At 37.8% G+C, this 21438-nt stretch overlaps 1 protein-coding gene across 3 annotated transcripts in view; it reads left to right on the top strand.

Moving 5' to 3' along the window:
- Positions 1–20853, top strand: part of LOC122066713 (multisubstrate pseudouridine synthase 7) — a 26701-nt gene extending 5848 nt beyond the window's left edge. Inside the window, exons 5-21 of one of the 3 annotated variants that reach the window (XM_042630557.1) lie at positions 5112–5184; positions 7257–7313; positions 7527–7606; positions 7912–7974; positions 8058–8145; positions 8556–8742; positions 8862–8965; positions 10241–10314; positions 13858–13922; positions 15713–15882; positions 16178–16245; positions 16361–16421; positions 17494–17531; positions 17613–17681; positions 17785–18136; positions 18633–18771; positions 20543–20853. In XM_042630557.1, the coding sequence (XP_042486491.1) occupies positions 5112–5184; positions 7257–7313; positions 7527–7606; positions 7912–7974; positions 8058–8145; positions 8556–8742; positions 8862–8965; positions 10241–10314; positions 13858–13922; positions 15713–15882; positions 16178–16245; positions 16361–16421; positions 17494–17531; positions 17613–17681; positions 17785–18136; positions 18633–18662 (1579 nt within the window). In that variant the 3' untranslated portion in view covers positions 18663–18771; positions 20543–20853. Of the gene's footprint in view, positions 1–5111; positions 5185–7256; positions 7314–7526; positions 7607–7911; positions 7975–8057; positions 8146–8555; positions 8743–8861; positions 8966–10240; positions 10315–13857; positions 13923–15712; positions 15883–16177; positions 16246–16360; positions 16422–17493; positions 17532–17612; positions 17682–17784; positions 18137–18632; positions 18772–20542 lie in introns of those variants that run through there. The other 2 variants (XM_042630558.1, XM_042630559.1) reach the window with 2 other exon arrangements.
- Positions 20854–21438: the final 585 nt, after the last annotated feature.

The following is a 21438-nucleotide window of genomic DNA, read 5'->3' as shown; positions in this document are numbered from 1 at the left end:
ATGTTGGATATGATGGCCAACTCTTCGATCTTTTCGAAGATTGATCTCAAGAGTGGGTACCACCAGATTAGGGTTAGGCCTGGAGATGAGTGGAAGATAGCCTTCAAGACGAAGGACGGCCTCTTTGAGTGGTTAGTCATGCCTTTTGGCTTGTCAAATGCACCTAGCACCTTTATGAGGATAATGAATCAAGTGCTTCAACCATTCATTGGCAAGTTCCTTGTGGTTTACTTTGATGACATCCTCATCTATAGTAAGACCCTGTCTTCCCACTTGGATCACTTGCAAAGGTTTTTCTTTTCATGTGCTCTTACAAGAAAAACTCTATGTCAACCTTAAGAATTGCACCTTCATGAGTGATCAAGTCATCTTCCTGGGATTTGTTGTGTCAACTCAGGGACTATCTGCTGACCCCGAGAAAGTGAGAGCGATTGTAGAGTGGCCTGTGCCAACTAACATTCATGAGGTACGAAACTTTCATGGCTTAGCCACTTTCTACAGAAGATTCATATACCGGTTTAGTTCCATTATGTCTCCTATCACCGATTGCATGAAAAAGAAGGAGTTTCAATGGACTAAGAGTGCTACGAAGGCCTTTGATGAGATTAAAATGCTTATGACTGAAGCTCCAGTCTTGCGCCTCCCAGATTTCTCTAAAATCTTCGAAGTGAATTGTGATGCATCTGGTATTGGGATAGGTGGTGTCCTAGGACACGAGGGCCACCCTATTGCCTATTTTAATGAGAAGCTTAATGAAGCTAGGCAACGATATTCCACATACTACCAGGAATTCTATGCGGTTGTCCAATCACTGCGCTATTGGCGACATTACCTTTTATCGCAAGAATTCATGCTATTCTCTGACCACCAAGCTCTGAGATACCTGAGTGCCCAAAAGAAATTTAACCAGAGGCATGCCAAGTGGGTTGAGTTTCTCCAAGAGTACACTTTTGTACTCAAGCACAGACCTGGTGTCGAGAATACTGCTGCAGATGCACTGAGCCGGGTGAACATGTTCCTCATTCACACCAATGCTAGGAGTCGGGCTAGTGTACTACTCCAGGCAATGAGTGTAGAGGTTGTAGGGTTCGAGCGAGTCAAGGACTAATACCCCACCTGTCCTGATTTTAGTGAGCCTTTCACTTCCTTGAATGAAGGTAACCCAGTCAACCGCTTGGACTACCTACTTAGGGAGGGCTTTCTTTTTAAAGGAAGCAAGTTGTGCATTCCCAGGACTTCACTCCGAGATTTCCTGATCTGGGAATTGCATGCTGGGGGAGTCGCTGGCCACTTCGGTCGCGATAAGACCATCACCCTCGTTGAGGACCGATTCTTTTGGCCAGGACTGAAGAGGGATGTTGCTAGAGTTGTGAGTTAGTGTAGGACATGCCAGACCGCCAAACAACAAAAGCAAAACACGGGTTTGTACACTCCCTTACCTGTTTCCCATTCCCCATTCCCCATTCCCCATTCCCCTTGGCAGGACCTTAGCATGGACTTCGTGCTTGGTCTACCAAGAACTTCGAGAGGCCATGATTCTGTTTATGTGGTTGTGGACCGCTTCTCGAAGATTGCCCATTTCATCCCATGCTCTAAGACCTTCGATGCATCCATAGTAGCCAAACTTTTCTTTAATGAGGTTGTCAAGTACCATGGGTTGCCCCTCACCATAGTGTCTGATAGGGATGTTGAGTTCACTAGTCATTTTTGGAGGACCCTATGGTGGATGATGGGCACGAAGCTCCGTTTCTCCTCCGCTTTCCACCCTTAGACCGATGGCCAGACCGAGGTTGTCAATAGGAGCTTAGGGAATTTATTGCGTTGCCTCATAGGAGAACACCTTACCAGTTGGGATCGAGTCCTAAGCCAGGCTGAGTTTGCATATAATAGTTCTAAGAACCGTACCACTGGTCAGTCCCCTTTTGAGACCTGTTCAGGATACCAGCCTCGGGCACCCATAGACCTTTTCCCAGTCGTGTCTAGTTCCAGGACCTCCCGATCAGCCTAATCTTTTGCTCAGCATATACATGATTTGCATGCAGGTATAAGAAGACAGATAGCACTGAGCAATGAGCAATACAAATCAAAGGAAGATGTGCACAGAAAGCTACAAGAGTTTCAAGAGGGCGATATGGTGATGGTAAGAATCAAGCCGTAACGTTTTGTTAGGAGAAAAGCGAGCAAGCTACATGCTCGTAGCACAGGTCCGTTCAAGGTACTCAAGAAGATAGATGCCAATGCGTATGTTCTTAATCTGCCAGCTAGCATGGAGATCAGTAATATTTTCAATGTTGAAGACCTAGTCCCATACCATGGTACCTCTACCTTTACCCCTTCCTATCCTGATGACCTTGAAGACTTCCCCTTCAACATTGATGAGAGTTCTGAGCCAAGCCAACCACTTCCCCCCACCTCATTACCACCTGTGCCTAAGGTCACGAGAAGAACTGAAGAAGTTGAGGAAATCCTTGATGAGAGGATTGTGTCCACACACACTGGAGGTTCTAGAGAGTTCTTAGTCAAGTGGTGTGGACGTCCGGAAATTGACAACACCTGGATCACAATGCAAGAAGTCCAATAACTCAACCTAGACCTACTTGAGTATTACATGAGATTTAATTCACCGGAGGTGAATTCTTCTAAGCCGGGGAGAGTTGATGGGGACATCAAGACGTATAGCCGAAGGAAGAAGAAGAAAGAAGAAAAAGAAAAGAAAAGGAAGGCTCGATCCAGCCTTCCCAGCGCTGGATCGAGTCCTCTCCTTCCTTTCTTTGCCAAGATTGTGTGGCCCCACCAAATCTGATATGTTAGTAGTTTTATTTCCTAGGATTTTGTTTATTTGGGTCTTTAAGTCAATTAGGAAACTAAGTAAATATCCTATTGATTTCTTTTTAGAAGTTTCTTTGTTTATGAAATAGCATTCCTAGAATATTCTTTTCTTTTTAGTAATTAGTCTCTTATTTATGTAAGGCCATTGGCCACGATTCCAAATAATGAATGAATGAAGATTATTGAAGGCAAAACAGCCCCCAAACCCCCCCTAAGAATTCTCTCGCTGCTCTCTCCCTCTTCTCATCGCTCACTCTCGGTCTCCTTTTGTTTCTCGCCCCCTCTCTCTCACGGCTCTCTCTCTCATTCTCCTTCTCCCTTTCTCATCCTTCATCCCTCTCTTTTCTGTTTTCTGTCTTTCATGTTCCTGCTGCCCTATTGCAGAAATTGTTCACCATCATTAGGGATTATCTCCATCGAGAAAACCCCCAACTGGGTTGCTGTTGGAACTTCTCTAACAATCGGGACTGTTGTTCTTCATCAAGTAGGTTGGACTACAACTCTTTATTTTGGAGGACTTCGACTTCTCCTTTTCTCCTCAGACTAGGACATCAACAAGGTAAATAATTAAACTAAACCCCTCCCAACTCCATTCATCCCTGTTATATGTTGCAGCCCATTAACATTGGAACCAACCTTTGCCCTCTTGTTTATGCCTATTTTTACCCATTGTTTTAAGACGTCTCGTCACTGTTATATCTCCAAAATCCTTGTTGATTTTCTATTTCAGTTGGCTGCTAGAGGACATTGATTGTTTGCATATCTTATTTGGTGTCTGGATTGATTTGTGCTGAACCTAACATTCGTATGATGTTTGTTCCCTTCCCCATGTTCCCACTTGAAGCTTAAGTAAGAGTTTATGTGTTTTTCCATCTAGATTATTATTGCTTTTTACTACTTTGTTTATTAGTCTCATTCTATTTTGCATGCTTAATCTTGTTTGCTGAGTTTCTTTTTGTCCTATCTACCCAAAGTCCCTTGAGTTAACCCTACCTAGTTAGTTAATCTTGTAGGAAACCTAGTCATCTAGGAACTCCTTACATTAATGAGTGTCTAGTCCTATTGGGAAACTAGCTCCTAGTAGTAGTTTGATTGCTATTCTGCCGTCTATAAATAGAGGAGCCTATGTACTCATAATTTCAAATTTGAATAAAGAATAATTGCAGTCAATTGCTTAGAACAGCCGGGATAGCTGTGGGTGAGAAACCCGGGCCGAGACAGTCGCTCCTCCCCCACTTTTCCCTTTGTTTCTTCTTGGTTTAAGCTTTCTTTTTTACCCTAAAGTTACTGCTGTTGAAGTATACGACTGTTGTGAGTATTCAGAAGTTCAGATCTGTCCAAGTTACAAACCAGAATTGATTCTCTCTCCTGAAGCTTGCGATTATTTCTCCTACGTCAGAAAATCAAGAAAGCTTGTAACTTCACAACCAGTCGTCAGAATCCTCTCAACTTTGGGGGTTTTTGTACCCTCCCTAGGGACTATCTACGCCCAAGAGTGCAGCTCAATCGGACTCCTACAGACCTGGCCGCATCTCTCTCTCCAGCTCTATAACAGGTCTTTCTCTCTCCTATCGGGTTAGGTTTTGGGGTGGTTTTGCTCCTGCATTGGTATTGTATCTTTGGGGGTTTATTTGATGGTCTTATTTCTTTGTTTCCTGCTCCTATTTGTATTGTTTGGGGTTATAAACTACTGAGGTAGTTTCTTGTAATCTACTCCTGCATTACCCCTTCTTCATTTCAGTGTTTCCTATCATTTGGCCTGGGATAGGTTTTACATTTTTGCGTATATCATTTCTACTCAGATCCATCAATTCCTCACTGTTAATGGGCCATAGTTCCTAAATGATCTCTCCTGTATTCAGACATGTCTAATTGTTTGTTAAACACTAAACCATAAAATTTAAGCAAGTTTGTGAAGTTCATCTTAATGTGAAAATTTTATATTCCGTTATTTGATTAAGATATTCTTGGATTCTTCATTGTGTTACGAATATTTTTTCATGCCTTTCCAATAATGGTATGGTTGAATGTTAACATTAGTTATGCGGTTATCAACTCAAAAAATGATGACAATAGTGTCACATTTGGTTAGTAGAAGGGAAGGCGTGACTAGTGATGAACAATTCTCATTTAAATTTATTTATTCTCATTTGTTCTGCTTTGGGTTGACACCCGTTCCGCATTTTTGTTTATTTAATACCATCTTATAAGAATATTCAGTGTTGTGAGCATAAGTAGGTTCATTTTCTTATTTTTGAAGACCAGTATCCGTACCTTCTCAGGTTTCATCTCTACAAGGAGAATAAGGATACACAAGAGGCTTTAGGGCTGATAGGAAAGATGCTTGGTATCCAGGTATGTTCTGCATCACCATCTTTACCATATAGAAACTTTGTTTGGTTATTTAAAGCACATCTAAGAAAGCTTCTTCATGAGTATATCTATACTTTTTCAGAATCAAATATATAATGTCACACGCCACCTCAAAGAAGGAAAAAAAAAATGAGCGGAGAAAAAAAATTATAGGTTGAGTAATACTTAACAGAGAAAACTTAGAAAATATCTTGCAGTAGTAACACAACCAAAATAATAATAATAATAATAATAAATAAATAAATAGAATAAATAAGTGGATCAGTAGTTCATTCACAGACTTTGTACAGTGATTGGCTCACTCACGCTATTGGCCCAAGTACTTGAGGGAGTTGATCTCAATACTTGAACCCTTGACTACAAAAGAAAAAAAAAAGTCTTGCATATTTCTCTATCTCCCAAGAACCCTCATTTTGACTTTATCAAGTGCCTTCTGGGCCCAACTACTGACGTAAGGGAGGGCACTTTCCTGTGTTGCACTGAAAAAAAGGGCATGCCTGAAGAAACTGGGACAAAAGGTGCTCCGGGTGTAGTTGTAAGAGCCTATGAGCTTTTTGAGTTGGAATCTCTTTTTCGGGCTTGGACATTATATTAATGCTGGACTGGGTGATGCAGTATTCAGTCAGCAGAAAAAAAGAGGGTGCAAATAAATTTCTGCAGGTTGGGCTGGTTTGGTCCAGGCCTGAACCTGTTTTCGGTTTCAATTTTTTTATTATACCCCAAATCGCCCCTTGCATATGGAGATATCTAGGTTTCTTAAAATCTGGACTCATGGGACTCACTTAAAGGGGATCTATTACTTACAGTTCTGGCGTTCCTAAATTCTAGAAACCTTGTCACTATTTCTTTGGAGTCACTTAGAGAGTATATTTCTTCAGTTTTCAGTATTCTTATTTAGTTTAGATTTTGTTCAGTTGGAAACTTACAACTTATCCTATGCAGGGGGGAAGTTCCTTTTTCGGTTTGGTTTCCTTTTATTGAAGTCACAGTCATGTTGGGTTACTATTATTGCAGTCCATGCATGAGAATCTTTGTTACTTTCTGTTTTGTTTTATTTTCCTTGTTAGAGTCTGTTTTATCCACAATACTTTGTTATATATGTCATAAGATTGTTTTCCCTCACAATTTGATTAATGGAATTGATTTAGTCTTATTCTGTTAGTGAGGTTGTTGCCTCTTTCTCTCTCCCCTCCCCACAATTTGGGGGGTTTCCTCTTCTCTCTCTTCCCCTCCCCCCCCCAAAAAAAAAAAAAAAAAAAAAACACTAGCTGGTTTCCTCCCCTTCTCCTTCATCCTGCAATCTCTTTCTTCTCTTCCTCATTCTCTCTCTCTTTCCCACCACCAGCAGATCCATTTACTCAATCTGCATCAGACATTCATTTTTCATTCCATTGAATTTGTGTCAATGTGTCCTGATGTACACATTTTTCATGTTTATAATTTCTCATGCCCTTTTTTTTATTTTGTTTTGTGACATTCAACAATATTCTATTCCCGTTGAGTTTCATATGAACGATTTATCAATTATCCTGAGATTGCTTTTCTAATGGTGCAAGACAAAGTGACAGCCTGCAGGTAATGGGACTGACTACGAATGTCGTAAAAACTGCACCAAACTTTCTCTTCGGAAATAAACCTCTACACCTCTCCATCATCACATTCGATGTCTTTCCAGTCCAAATAAAAATTCATTACCTGGTCAACGTCAGTAACTGTTTCGATGCATCACTCTTGCTTTGCTTCCATGAGATTTGGTGCATGCACGGGCAGGAGTCAATGTGCATGCATCTCATAGTAGTTTTGCAGAGAAGGTGTATAAAAAATTCTATTAAATACTAGAATGGTGGATAAAAATTCTGTATTTGATCAAATAGGAAGTCTGTCAATGATCGATAAAGTGTTCTGTATTTCTTGTTTACAGCTATAATTTGAATGTGCTTTATTTTTTCTTTAGGTGGTACAGATAATAAATAAATTATGAACTCATCCTGTCATGGTATGTACTTTTGGAATGCCTAATCACTTGACTTGGTGTGTGTATGTATTTTTGGCAGCAAAGATCATTTGGATTTGCAGGTACAAAAGATAAGCGCTCTGTGTCGACCCAAAGGGTAATTTTCTTGTCCCTCCCTCTTCCCATTATGCTTTCTAGTACCTTAGTTGATGCGGGTGAGTAGTAAGTAAGTGTATTGAGAGAAGGAAGGATGGTTGCGAGCACAGTACAGGAAAAAAATGCGGAGCACCCTGATGGGCTTGCGATAACAGTGGGTATGGTAACCAGAATGTGGTGTCTGGGTATTCAAAATTAAATCTTCCTTTTGCAGGTAACGGTTTTCAAGCAACATGCAAGAAGATTAGCTGCTCTCAATGACCGGCTGATCGGTATCAAAGTTGGAGATTTTTTGTAGGTTTACATAACTCGGGTTGTGTTCTTGGCCTTTTAGTTTATTTTATTTCATTTTTTTCTGTTGTGGTTCGAAATTTCAGTCAACATGAGCAAATTCCACGAAGTTTTTTTTTTTTTCAACCGAAATTGAACAAAATGACTATTAAAATTGCAGAGTCGAAATGGACCAAAATGTCATCAAAATATTTTGGTTTGGACAGAAATCAAAATGGGATGAAATCCAAAATTTTATCTTTTTTTATTTTATTTTATTTTTTATTATGCCCGATTATTGTCTTATTCAAGAATTCATTGTTATCCAGCCACATTGGAGAAGGACTTCTTCTTGGGCAGCTCCTAGGAAATCGGTTCACAATTACATTGAGGTGAATGTGCTTGCCTAAATGCTAACTAATTCTTTTACTGGATGGCTTTCTTGAGTTACGCACTCACTTACATATCTTCACAGAGGAGTAATTGCAGATTCTGAAGATACTATAAAAGCAGCTGCAGATGCTTTAGGAAAGAAGGGGTTCATAAATTACTTTGGTTTGCAAGTAATTCCTCTATTACTTTAGATTCTCTATTTCACATTGAAGATTACTTCCTTCACATCATGGATACTAGATGCAGTCCTTGTAATATTGTGTGGTGGACTTGTAAGATAGTAACCACATTAAAGGGTGTTTCACATCTAATAGGTCACTAAGGTTAACTGTTGGTAGTCATCTACCTGATCTATTACATTCGTTTGGATTACCCAAAAACAAATGGAGGTTCAAAAGAAGCATACGATTTGATGGTAATAAGAAAAGAAGTGAATCCCCTCCCCTTTGCATGTTTGGTACATCTAAGGCACAATGTCACATGTAAGGAGGATGATTTAGAGCCTAGGATTTTGATGCGAGCCTGTCCTCTTTTATACTAAGACATTTGCTCCATATTTTGCCTTTTTTGGGGCTTACAGGTCCTCAAGACCCAAGTGTCACTGATTTTTGTCACTGATGTTCTGAAATTAACTTGTGGAACTGATATGCGAATGGATTTTCAGCGTTTTGGAAGTGGCTCTGTACCAACTCATCTCATTGGGGCAGCACTACTTCGTGGAGAGTGGAAAACTGCTGCAAGCATGATTCTTGATCCAAGAGAGGGGGATATCCTTTTTGACAAGAAAATCTTGTGTTTAGTTGAAATCAGAATGGTTTCTTGGATGAAATGTGATGCATGTAAACAGCTGAAGCCTTGTTTTCAGTAACTTAATCTTGAGAAAAACAACGTGAGGCCATCAGGAAGGTGCGTGAATTCTATAAGGAAAATGGGGATATTGAGGGGACCCTCAGGCAACTGCCCCGCCATTTGGTTGCTGAGAAGGCTATAGTAAGTTAGTTTCTATGAGTGTTTTCAACATGTACTTTTGTTGTTTGTAGTACACCACCTGGTTGTTAATGCCGTCTATAACTTGTCAGAGAATTAAGAAATATTTGTTTTTGATGGATTTTCTATTATATCTTATAGATATTCATGACTTTATTGGATATTTTTCTCCTGATTCTACTCTTTTGGCTTTTGTATGTTTCTGTATGTGAAATGATGAAAGCTTGAATACATAGCGTTCTTATATGCTTGTGCTTGTGAACTTCAATTATCTTTTAAGCAACCATCACCTTGTCTTCCAAAGTGTCCCAATTGCTATATTAGTCTTTAAAGATCTTTATTGGTTATCATTGTCCAAAAAAATTAAAATTCTTTCTTTGATGGTGTGGATTACTTGTTTCATAATTGGCTTCACAAGTTTGGTGCATCAAGTTCATTCCATAGTGGTAGTAGGGGAATAAACCCCCTCATTCTGTGCATGCTTCTGTACTTATATATATTAGTTCTTTATCCTTTTATGATTTTCTCATAGGCTTCCATTTTGAACCCAAAGTTGGTTAGGCTATGGGTTTGGAACAGTATTTTAAGGTTTATTATGTTAAATAAATTTAGGTTAATTTTGATATAATAATACATAGGATCTCAACATGCTGAATTATTGAACAGTATACACAAACAAGAGATTCGACAGTAATCTCATACTTGGATCCATAGCGTTTGACGAGGAACTGTCCACAATCGATGTCTATCAATTTTATTTGCTCCCTTCTATATGCAATCGCTGGGATTAGTAATTATTGGGCACTGCTACCATTATATAGACTGAGTGTAGGAACCACACATGAATCTAAATAGTAATTGCTCTTATGTAGTAACTATAGCTATCAAGTTATGAAACTTCTATATTGTCCAATTCCAAAGGTAAAACCAAAAGCAATAGTTAATTTAGTTACTCCTATGCGACGTACTTTTATTTCTCTTGCCAATCACCTATGTATGTGTACAGTTTCACATCACTTGGCGTCCTCTTGTTTATCCATCATGTTCTCTAAGCTATAGCAGTTGAGTAGACCTCTTTGTGGAATCTCCCCAAGGCACCAGCCAAATAGTGGGTGCCCATTCCTCAATGTTGTGCTCTGTGCTTGGCAGGGCTTTCATAGTTTCATTCCTATTTCTGGACTGATGTGAATATATATATATATATAACTACATTATAAATTGTTTCTTTGTTGTTGTAGCTTGTGCTAATGTGATTTCTTTTCTGCTTTTCCCAACCAGCTTCAGTGTTTGAAGAAATGTCCTGGGAACTACTTGCAGGCCCTGAAGTCTATTCCAAGGACTTTGAGAATGATGTGAGTCTGTGCTTCAGTCCGGAGGAACCTAGATTTGTTTTCACTTTGCCTCTAATCTTCTGTGTAACCTAATCAAATAAAAGTGCCAAAAAAATTTGCTCAATTACAATGTTTTTGCCTTGAACAAAGCACAATGCACTTTCTTAGTTTGGATCTTACATCCATGCTGATATTACTATAATATTAGCTTATTGAGTGAGTTACATGACCTACATGCTTTCTGTATATCTATCATTTTGTTTATTTGTTTTTGGGTAAATTATTTTTCGTTTCTTCCCAGTTACCAATCAGATAGTTGTCTTCAAGCTTAGAGAAGTAGGTTTCGAGTGTTTGGAGGTGGAATCAACCTTATATAGAGCTTTAGGCCTTGTGTTGAGTCTGGATATTCCACACCCTGCCACCCAGGTAAGGAAATGTATTATGCAGCTAAGAGATAAGCTGATTGTTTTTCCATAACTCGTTATTTTGATGTTTGATGAAGAATATGTGATATCCTGTGTCATTTGATTTGAGCACCAGAGACTCTAAATGATGGTAATGGCAAGAAGAAACTCAAGGATGATCAATAACAATAAAACAACTGATGCAGAATTACATGTGTATTCAAGGAGCAATAAAGGCCATACGCAGGCCCACACTTGGGCCCAGCAACTTAAGTGTTTAACCAGCCCCACGATAGGTTTTAACTCGAGTTGTTAGTCAGGTCCTTACGGGCTCATTTACTGATTATCACTTAAGCTGATTAAGAGCTTAAAAGGAGCCATTGGCCAGCCTTATGAAGAGGATTCTGTTGGAGGATTTCATGGGCCCATGTGGCATCCACATGAGTGTTGCTACAAGTTATTTAGTTTCTAAATTTGTAACCAGCTACTTAGTATTTAAGCTAGTAGCTAAGTAGTTGTTTCTCTTTTATTTACTTTATGTAGTAGATTTGATTCTTATTCTAGAAGACCCTAAATAGATTGGCAGCCAAGTAGCCCTCATGGCGCCTTGCCCACACATAAGGGGTTACCATTTTTATTATAGGTTGAATGCTATTATAAATAAAAGAGGAGGGCATGTTGTCCATGATTTTGATGAACGTTATGTTCTCTTTGAGTTTTTGCTTCTGTGGTGATTCACTTGCAGGCCTTAGATGGTGATTCATATGGTACGGCAAGGGTGATGCCGAGTCATATCCCCTATCCATGCTCCATCAATTTTCTCTTTCTGATTCTCCCTTACTGTTCTTCCGAAAGGCTGAGCTTAGCAGAGGTGAGGATGAAGTAGAGAGGTGCATCCGGGGTATTATGTGACTGACGTATTCCCATAAGCTTAAAGGAAAATTCTACAGGACAGTCATAAGACCAGCTATGATGTATGGGGATGGAATGTTAGGCAGTTAAGAAGCATAATATAGATAAGCAGAGTGTAGCAAAGAAGAGGATTTTAAGATGGATGTGCGCCAAAATTAGGAGGGATAAAGTAAGGAATGACCTTATTAGAATTGATTTGGGAGTTGTCCTGATTCAGGATAAGCTCGAAGAAAGTTGTTTAAGGTGGTATGGTCATATTCAATGGAGGCCTTGGGATGCTCCAGTAACGAGGAGTGATCAGATTTAGATGGAGGGAGCTAAAAGAATTAGGGGCAGGCCTAAAATGACCATATGAGTAGTGAGGAAAGATATGTAGAGTTTAGGTCTTGGCTCTAATATGACCTCAGATAGAGCTGTTTGGAGACCAAAGATCTATGTAGCTGACCTCATTTAGGTAGGATCTTTATGAGGTGTTGCTGTGTTCCTTTCTTTTACTTTTATATTTTTTTTTTCTCTCTCACGGATCCATGTAGCCAACCCCATTTTGCTGGGGAAAGGCTACTTTCGATTTCCAGCCCCTTTTGTCTCTCTCTCTCTCTCCTACCATGGTCATCTTAGTTAAGAGTCCTCCCTTCTTATTGTTTTCTTTGTTACTCTTAATATACTACCATGTTAGTCATTGTTCCTGTTGGTTTGGTGTTCTGTTTTCCTCTTCTCCTACGATTTTCTGGGTTAACCTATTATTTCAGTAACATTCTCTTAATATTTCTCTTCATTTAACCGTTGGATAGACTTCAATTTCTGATATAATATTCCCTTCCCTCTTTTCTACAATTGACCAGAATTTGGTAGTAATTGGATAAGTAGATTGGGAGTTATGGAATATCCTTTGGCTTTCTAATTCTGTCTTTTAGCAGTTTTTATTCTGTTGGTGTTTTCTTCTTTTAATCCAAAATTTGGTTGGCCTTGATATTTTAGGCCCCTACCCTATCCATTAATACCTCCATTCAGTCCAAGTTTCGGCTGCATTGGTGTGGGGATTGAAGATCTATTCTGCCCAAATTTTTGCCATATACTATTAGTACTGTTTTACTGTGATTCTGATTTTCTCTAGTAAGTTTTCTGGTGTTGTCTTTTCAGCGTAGCAAACCTTACTAACATTAGGAATGATTTAGTATAGAAACCACTAACAAGATTCTCGATGTTCTCTCTCATTTCAGCTCTTTAAATATGGTAAAAACATCTTTTTTCTGCACTCCTCCCCACCTTCCCCCTTCCAAAAAAACGTTATATGTGAATTATTCTGCCTCTGAGATTTCTGTCCACTGGATGTTTGGATCCAGTATTGAAGTCCACTTCTTGTTGGTGTAGCGAAGAAGCTTTTCTAGGTCATATCCTGTGCTACTGAGAACATATTTCTCTTACTGTCTCATCATTTTGGGAACAAGTCATCTCATTGACCCCACATAGTTAGTTTATTTGTCTATTAGCCTTGCTCTGGGGATGTTCTGTGATGTTACTTTTTGAGTTAAAGCAGAATTTCTTTTCGCAAACAACCATTAAGATAAGCTTGTCTACACTAACTAAATATCTGCCTCATGGTAGCTTATTTGGCACCTAATATTTTTGGACTTGTTTCCACATAATTTTTTAAACTCATCTGATAAGTTTGAGCCCAAAATAATTCCTCTACATGGAGATAAAATGTTTTGAGAAATGTTTGAAAAGTCAACTTTTTGACAGTTCGGTTTCTAAATTTGACAATACAAAGGGAACATTTCCATACATGGTAGACTATACGGATATGGAACAGAACTTATCACATTGCCAACCCTGAGGGTGACCCACCTATCCAACAGTTGGATTGGAGAGGTCAACCTTAACCTTGTCCTAAATAGGTGGACTTGCCTTAACAGGGCCATGTTTCATCTGTGTAATATTTTTTAAGTGTTCTAAGTCCAACTTGCTTAGCATCCGACTCTATCTTAAATCTGTTACTTTAGGATATGAAACTGTTTGTGTGGGTGAGACCAACTTTTTCTTTTTACAAACTTTACAGAAAAACTTATGAAGGACAACTTAGAGACACCTTTTATCCTTCAAACTCCCTTAGCTTCAAATGACGACAAATATTGTAGAAAATTAAGTGCACATTTATCTTTCTGAAGAAGATAACATTCTTATTGCTTGTATTTTGCTTTGCATATTTAATGGGTTAATAAAATTTGTCATCTATTATGCTGTTTAGGTATGTGCATAGTTACCAAAGTTACCTGTGGAATCATGCAGCAAGTGTTAGAGTGCAAAAACATGGTACATGTTATTTTCTCAGTTGGCCTTTTTGGATGACTTAAACTATTCTTAAAAAATATTAGTAGAGTTACCCTTTTCTGTAATGAAAGAAAGTAATGAGCCATTGTTGAACTTTTTATAAGCGATAAATTGGTGATACTCTTCTACTTACACCGACTTATATACAGTTTAAAGCTGCTAGTTTTAGAAGGAATATTCCTTTATACCATATGTTGAGCCCAAACCTGTAATCTAGTTAACATGGGCTGTAGTGCCCTGCTGCACTTTTAGTCATGTGTTCTATTTGAACCCTGCTTACCCAGCGAATAAAGAGAAATCCCAGCTTTGCTTGGTTGATATTGTCTTAGGGTGTTGGTAGTACAGATCCTTGTCCGCCTGCTCCAGACCTGTCTTCACCAGCTAACTAGCTTGGTTTATAGCTCTATATTCACATAATGTGGTTTGATGCAAATGGAATGATGGATCTACAAGTGATGGGATCAGTTAAGGATTGGAGGAAGGAAATTTTAATCTGAAGGCTAGATTTGGATCAAATCTGATGTCAAATCTAACTCAGATCTTAAAGTACTGCTGTACCAATCAAAATGGAATGACCCTGAAATTTAATGCAGGTTCAGGAAAACAAGATTATTCAGGAAATTACCAAACAGTGGACTAGGACTGTGTTCGAATTTTGAAACTTGAAAGTAAATATTTCTAAAATTTCAGTTGGTGAAAGGAACAAAGAGGCAGTGAACATGTGGTGAAAAACTACTTCTCTATCACTTAAACTCACTCAAATAGGTCGTAATCATATCAATAGGGTCGCCTAGGCCTAACAACTAAATCGAACTAGAAAACAATATTTTAGATAGGAATATAAGTGGTATGATGTGCCTACCATCAAGAAAACAGAAAACATAGTGTGGAATCCAAAGATGCAATTCAGGGGTCTGTGAACTGGAAAATAAATCAGAATTTGAGAGACATTTACAACAGAACCTCAAATATTAATTTTGAGAAATAGTGGAACTTGAACCAAAAACAGGGGAATTGCTTATAGATGAAAAGGGAACAAACAGAAGAAGGGAGGATATTCAGGAAGAGTAATGAAAGAAGGGTGATGAAAATCACAGGAGTGATCAAAGCTAGAAGAAGAGAAGAACTCAGAAACGTCCAGCATAATAGAGTCAATAGACCATGAACAGTCCACACATGCACAAAAAAATCCCAAATTATCAAAGCCACAACCAGTAGTGGGGTATAATGTACGTATTTATAAGCAAAGAAAATCATTATTAAAGGATACTAAAATAACATAACCTACCACCTTAACGATAAGACGTAAAATACTTAAATAAAAAGGATTCTTTCTAGACTAAACTAACTTGACTATTTGACAGCACATGGGGACCCACACAGTCTGATCCATATATTTAATACCATATACAGAATTAAAACCCCAAATATGTGCTTATAAAAGAAGCCCATCACATCAATAAACCTAAAAATAAAAACCCCAAGGCCCATAAAACCCATTCATAAGCGAAAATAAAGTCTTTCAGGGCCCAATTAAACAATCTTAATTGCATCATGGATGGTCAAAAATTATCATGTCTTGGGATTCATCTGTGCAAAATTGTTTTTCGCTTACTGAATCTAATCCACCTGCTAACCCCCACCCCCCAAAAAAAAATAAATAAGAAAAGAAAAAAAAGAAAAAAATAGTTAAAGATTTTATGCAGCGCCATTGGAAAGTGGTTTTATTTTTGTCTATACTTCTAGTTCTTAAAAACTTTCTTCTATCACAGGAATTGACCAAGTAGTGCCTGGAGATCTGGTGTATTGTAAACAAGCTCCTACCGACACACTGACAGAAGCTCTTAATCCCGAAATTGAGGAAGATAATGAAATTGATTTTAGCCATATAGATGAGATCTCAGGACCAACACCTCCTGTAGGAAAGGATACTCCTGTAAAGGTGAGAAACTTAAAATCTCTATGTTGCCTATGCCGTTTGCATAAGGTTTTTATGCGGGTGATTCTGTGCTTTTAAGTTATTAGACATCTCCATTGTAATTTCTACTTGTACACTTTTATTTACTTATTTATTTTTTGTATATTGTGGGCCACATTGTTTCCAGTGCCATGGAACAATAATGTTGTACCGCTATTTAAACTCAGGCCAGACATATCTAGGTCAAATAAAAGTTTGGTAGAAACTTAGATTGGTAGCTTCTATATTTCTTCTATTCTATGATTCTATCTGCTGGCAGATCTTGAATGCAGAGGATCTACTTGGAGATGGCTATAAAATTGATGATGTCATACTCCCGTTGCCTGGGTGAGAACAGCTAAGAAACCCAGTTAGATCCATCTAGATTCCAGGCATTGTTAGCATTAAACTGAATTTTTCTTTGATTTCTTTTAAATTTTTTTCCCTTGTATCCTTCTTGCAGTTCAAGGGTGCTCTATCCAACGAATGACATTGCTGAAGTTTATCATGATCTAGCAAAGAAGGTGCATTGTTTCCTTACTGCTACATTTTCTGTTCTGTTCAATGGCTGCAGCATGTTCTTTTCACTTGGTCTTGTGGCCACAAATATGCTATTTACTTGAGAGTTTGGAAATATACATGTTTCCCGATTCGCAGCTTGGGTTTGTAAGCCAAAGTTTATGTCAATATAATGGAAAATTAAAGAAATTGCTTACATAGTTCCACTAAACCCATTCACAGTTTATGGGTGTTCAGGAATTTGTCAATTAGGTAGACTATATTCCTGTTATATCTGGGCAACAAATTATCTTTCCTGACATGCTGTTACAGAACAACATCTAAGAAGGGTTGTGGCCTGAGTCAGCTGATAGCTAAATAATGCTAATGTTTGCTTGGGAACTCCACCACCCTTACCACAACTAGAACATTCTATAATCGAATTGGAAGCTCTTAAGAAACTTCCTGTGGAAGCCTAGGAAATCAAAGAGGAACCATCCTAAATAAGAGATCATATACAAACCTTGGAAGTGGGTGGTCTAGTCCAAGAAAACATCAGTTGCAGGGAAATATGGAGATTGAACCACTTTTTACCAATTGGCTACACACAGATTTGGTAGAAAGCCAGATAGTTATGGTGTTTGTCATAAAACTGAATGTGTGATGCCTGACATATGTTAAGTATGTCTTATGGAGTTACTTTCCAGCAATTATTTAAACCTGATAGGATTCAGTCCAATGGACTGAGTGGCCTGCTCCAAATAAGGTATAATATATTTTTGATACGTAATACGATTGTAATGAATGACACACAAGCAAGGTGTTGGCCATGATGGAAAATATATTAGAACTGTGGTGAAGTTTCTTGGAGTTGAGCAAAGGTTCTCGTACACTCCACCATTTTCTTTAAGTAAATGAACCATCTGGTCTTTCTTTCTTCCTTATTATTAACCAAAAGGAGAAGATTGACGATCTCTGACCTTGTTACAGTGAACTTGAGCACTGAACGGTATATATATAAAATTTTATCTTCTTATTTTATTTGTCATGAGTGCTCTTATAATTGTCTAAATTTGTTCCTTTGCATGCACCATTCAGGATGGTATTAGCTTGACTAAGTGTGAACACAACATCAAGTAAGTGAAGACTCTTGTTAATTTATAGCATCTACTAAGTTTTTATATTAACTGGAATTAATGTTTACCTGCTCTTATCAGGGAATTCTCAATGACCAGTATGACTGGTGGTTATAGACGGGTTTTTCAGAAGCCTATTGATTTTGAATGGTAAATAACTGACCCTTGTACTGGTTGTTATGACTGGTGATTGGGTCTGGATCATTTTAATTTTGCAAACTGATGCTTTGTTTCATACTTTTATTTGTTGAAGGGAACTGCTCCACTATACAGATATCAATGTACCCCTGGCGGAGACTGATTTGGACATTATTGCAAAATGTAGACCTTCAAACATAATTGAAGAAGAGGGTTTAATTGATGCGGATGAGCCCAAAGTACTCTCTGTGAGCTGTGAGAACTCATCAGAGAATGCTAAAAAAGAAATAAAGTCATTGGAACTTAACGAGGCTGATGATGAGAAAGAGTTGGGTCTGCCAGAAGCCAATTCAATTGCTAGTTCTGATACTCAGGACTCACAGATGGCTCTCAAATTTAGCTTCACTCTTCCCGCATCTTGCTATGCTACAATGGCCATAAGGGAGCTGCTGAAGACATCAACATCTGTGTGTTCTCTAACTTAAGTTTTGCCTTTTTGTTATCTATTTCCAATATCATAGCGCCCAAACACTTCATTCTGTGAAATCATTGTAGTAAAGGACCTATCTATTTGACATGTCAGCATGCTTGTTGAAAAATAAACACAATGAGCGTGCTGGTACCTTATCATGTAACTAACAACTGTGGAGAATGAAAGTACATGTTTTTAAGGAACTACTTCCTAATGGGAAGGTTTAGTTTAGGCATTTTGCAAAGGTTAGCAGTCTGGAGAAAAAATAGAGGATTTATCTGAAGGCATGGCCAACTTCTTTGTGATCGCTCTGCAGTTTTCTCCATTTTAGCATAAAGGAAAATTATTCATTCTTTTTTCAATTTGGAAAATTTTAAGTCCTATTCTACCTGATAGGGTGAAATAGTTTCTGGGACTAGATTTCCTAGTGGCTTTGATCCTTACATGTCACATAGGCCTGGGTAACAGTCGTCTGTTCCATGTGAATGCAGGTTGCTTTTCATAAAACCTTGAACCAATGAAGTCATGAAGATGTAGGATATCTGGAATTTTATAAGTGGCCTTTCTGGGGAGAAAGAAAAGAAAAGGTAGCACACACATAAAGAACGAGGGATGATCGGAGAAATGCAAGTAAGATATACTCTTCAACAAGGAACTGAACAGTTTAATACCAGTAACTCTCTGCTAAAAGAAAACTACTAGTATGTTTATTTGTTGTTTGATGTCTAATGGATTGATCTCCAATGCTTCATCATTTGTATGCTCTATATTCTGTCAATTCGAGGCCTGCCTTTACCAAATAAAAAAGAAAAAGTCCTGTAACAGTCTTCCAAATTCCATGTGGCAATCTGAGGGATGCCAATCTTTGAACCACCAGATGCAAAGTCTATTAAATTAAAAATAAGCATTGAAAAGAGACTAAATAGGAGTACTGTATTGAGGATTTTCTCCAGATTGAAGTACTTGCATATGTATGTCAAGAATGCATGTTGGGGATTGAACATAGTGGCCTCCAATCTTTATGTTTGTCACACAAGTGGATCAGGTGGTGATTTATTTTGTCTGTCCAGATTCTCTCCCCCCACCCAAAAAAAAATAAAAAAATAATAATAATAATAATAATATTAATAATAAAGATAGTGGGAAGGAGGCTTTTTTTTGGTTGGATAGACAAGGCATATCGTCTAGAAAAATGTTCACCTTTCTAAAATGGCCAAAGAAGTTTTGGCCTAGAACATAGCCAGTACAGAGAAAGATGGATCTAAACACTTGCAAGCTGGTATATTGTAATATTAGCATCGAATGTGGCAAACTTGATCTTAGGCAGTCTCTGGTACAATGTGATATTGGTATTGTATAAGGAAATCTTGATCCTTGGTGATCTTGAACTCGTGACTTACAGTACAATGCTGCAACCATTTGAATTATAGAGCACCCGAGTCTTGAAGCAATTCTATTTCTTTGATTTGTAAAACCATTTTACAATTAATGGAAACAAAATCCACTCTTTAGAGTTTGAACATATTTTAGAGTTTTCCTACTTTGGTGGATCTCCATGGAATGTGATTAATGGCCTGCTCATCCAGATCAATGGCGTCTGGTACTTTTAGTAATTGCAACCTGCACAAGGAATGTGGGTTTCTGTGCATTGGAAAAATTGGAATTGGAATTGGAATTGAAAAAATTGGGGTGGGGAGGAGGGAAGAGTGCTTGTTTGTACATGTATAAAGGGCACAAAACCTTGCCATCCGAACTGAGTATTCAAGATTCTTTTATTTAATATATATATATTAGCTAGGTACATGAAACTTATGAAGTATCCAAATCCTCTTTATAGGGTACAACACACAGCGAATGGCACCGTGATAATGATACACTATGTGGACTTGGCCACTGTTGAAGGAGTTGATCCCGATGTACCATGCTGATAATTATACTATTAATCATCGCCTGAACTGTTTAATGTGTTGGATGGTTTCTGATAACATGACAAAGGTTGTAGGTGATGATGATAATTAATCTTCGTAACTATTATAACAATGTAAAAAGCTCAGGATTGGAAGATTAGGGTCAATTTAATTCTTCTGTTTATCATGAAGAATGTAAAGTGTTCAAGGTGAAAGTGAAAATCATGGTATGTTGCTTTGTTAGACAAAGTCTGTTGGGTTGCTTTCTGTGATTTTACCTACAGAAAGTGTTCCTGCCAATAATATTTCATGATAATCCAAGCAATTGTGCCTTTTTACAAGTTTTGATTTGATAATTTAATGTACATCTTAAAAGTAAAATCTACAACATATTATTCTTTGCTTTGCCTTCTATTTTTTCTGCGTGAAAAGCCAAGTTGCATGTACTTTTGTTATCCATTTTATGAGCTTTCTGTCTTCTGATTCGTTTTCAGGTTCCTGCAATGTACTTCTCCATTGCTGGGAAGGTTCTGGGGCTTTTGGTGTCGGCTATTACTGCTATTTGTTTTGTACTGAGCTTGGATCTCGGAGCTTGACCTGTTCTTTGTTGTCCCAGTCATTTTGGTATAAAGTTCGCTTTTGATTATTATTTGATTACTGTATGAAAATTTTAGGATGTCACTTTATTAGATTTTATTTAACAAAATTTTTTTTTTTTTTTGAACAATAAATATTCTCATTTCCATTTAACGGTTTGGATTTATCCAACTGAAATACCACATGGCCAAAAGAGCTACTTTCTATCTATAATCCACCACTTTTGTTTTCTGTTTCGTTTAAAGAGTATGTGGTAGTAGAAGTATTCCTTTCTACCAAATAAAAAAGGGTAGAATTACTTCATTACCACGTTTGTGATCTACATTACAATCATATTTGTCTTACGGGTAGATCTCATACTCTCTATCTATCAACAAAATTTCTATCCATTTGGATTATACACGGGAAAACTGAGGTTACATTCAATACGACTTGGTCATACGATCAAAATAGTATCGGTAATTCTATTTTACATTAGAATTACTAATTCTATGAATTAAAGGCAAAAGTTCCCTCCCCCACCACTGAAAAGACATCATCATTCAATAAATAAATAAAAGATAGATCCACTAATTAAGGCTGAGATGGGAAAAAGAATGAAGCTTGGTGCAGTTCTTTAGCAAGTGGTAAAAGATACATAGAGGTGTATAAAAAAAAAAAATAAAAAAAAATCAAAAAAATCAAGAAAACTAAAACAAAAAAAAAAACAAAAGCGGTGGATAATGAGATGTCTCTCCAGCCCAACAAAGATGGAGAATTCAAAAACAAAATAAGCCAATAGAAGAAAGTACAA

This window comes from Macadamia integrifolia, unplaced genomic scaffold (genome assembly GCF_013358625.1).
Source record: "Macadamia integrifolia cultivar HAES 741 unplaced genomic scaffold, SCU_Mint_v3 scaffold2543, whole genome shotgun sequence".
NCBI classification, from domain to species: Eukaryota; Viridiplantae; Streptophyta; class Magnoliopsida; order Proteales; family Proteaceae; genus Macadamia; species Macadamia integrifolia.
The sequence above is the reverse complement of the archived record's forward strand: the minus strand, read 5'-3'. Positions and strand labels throughout refer to the sequence as shown.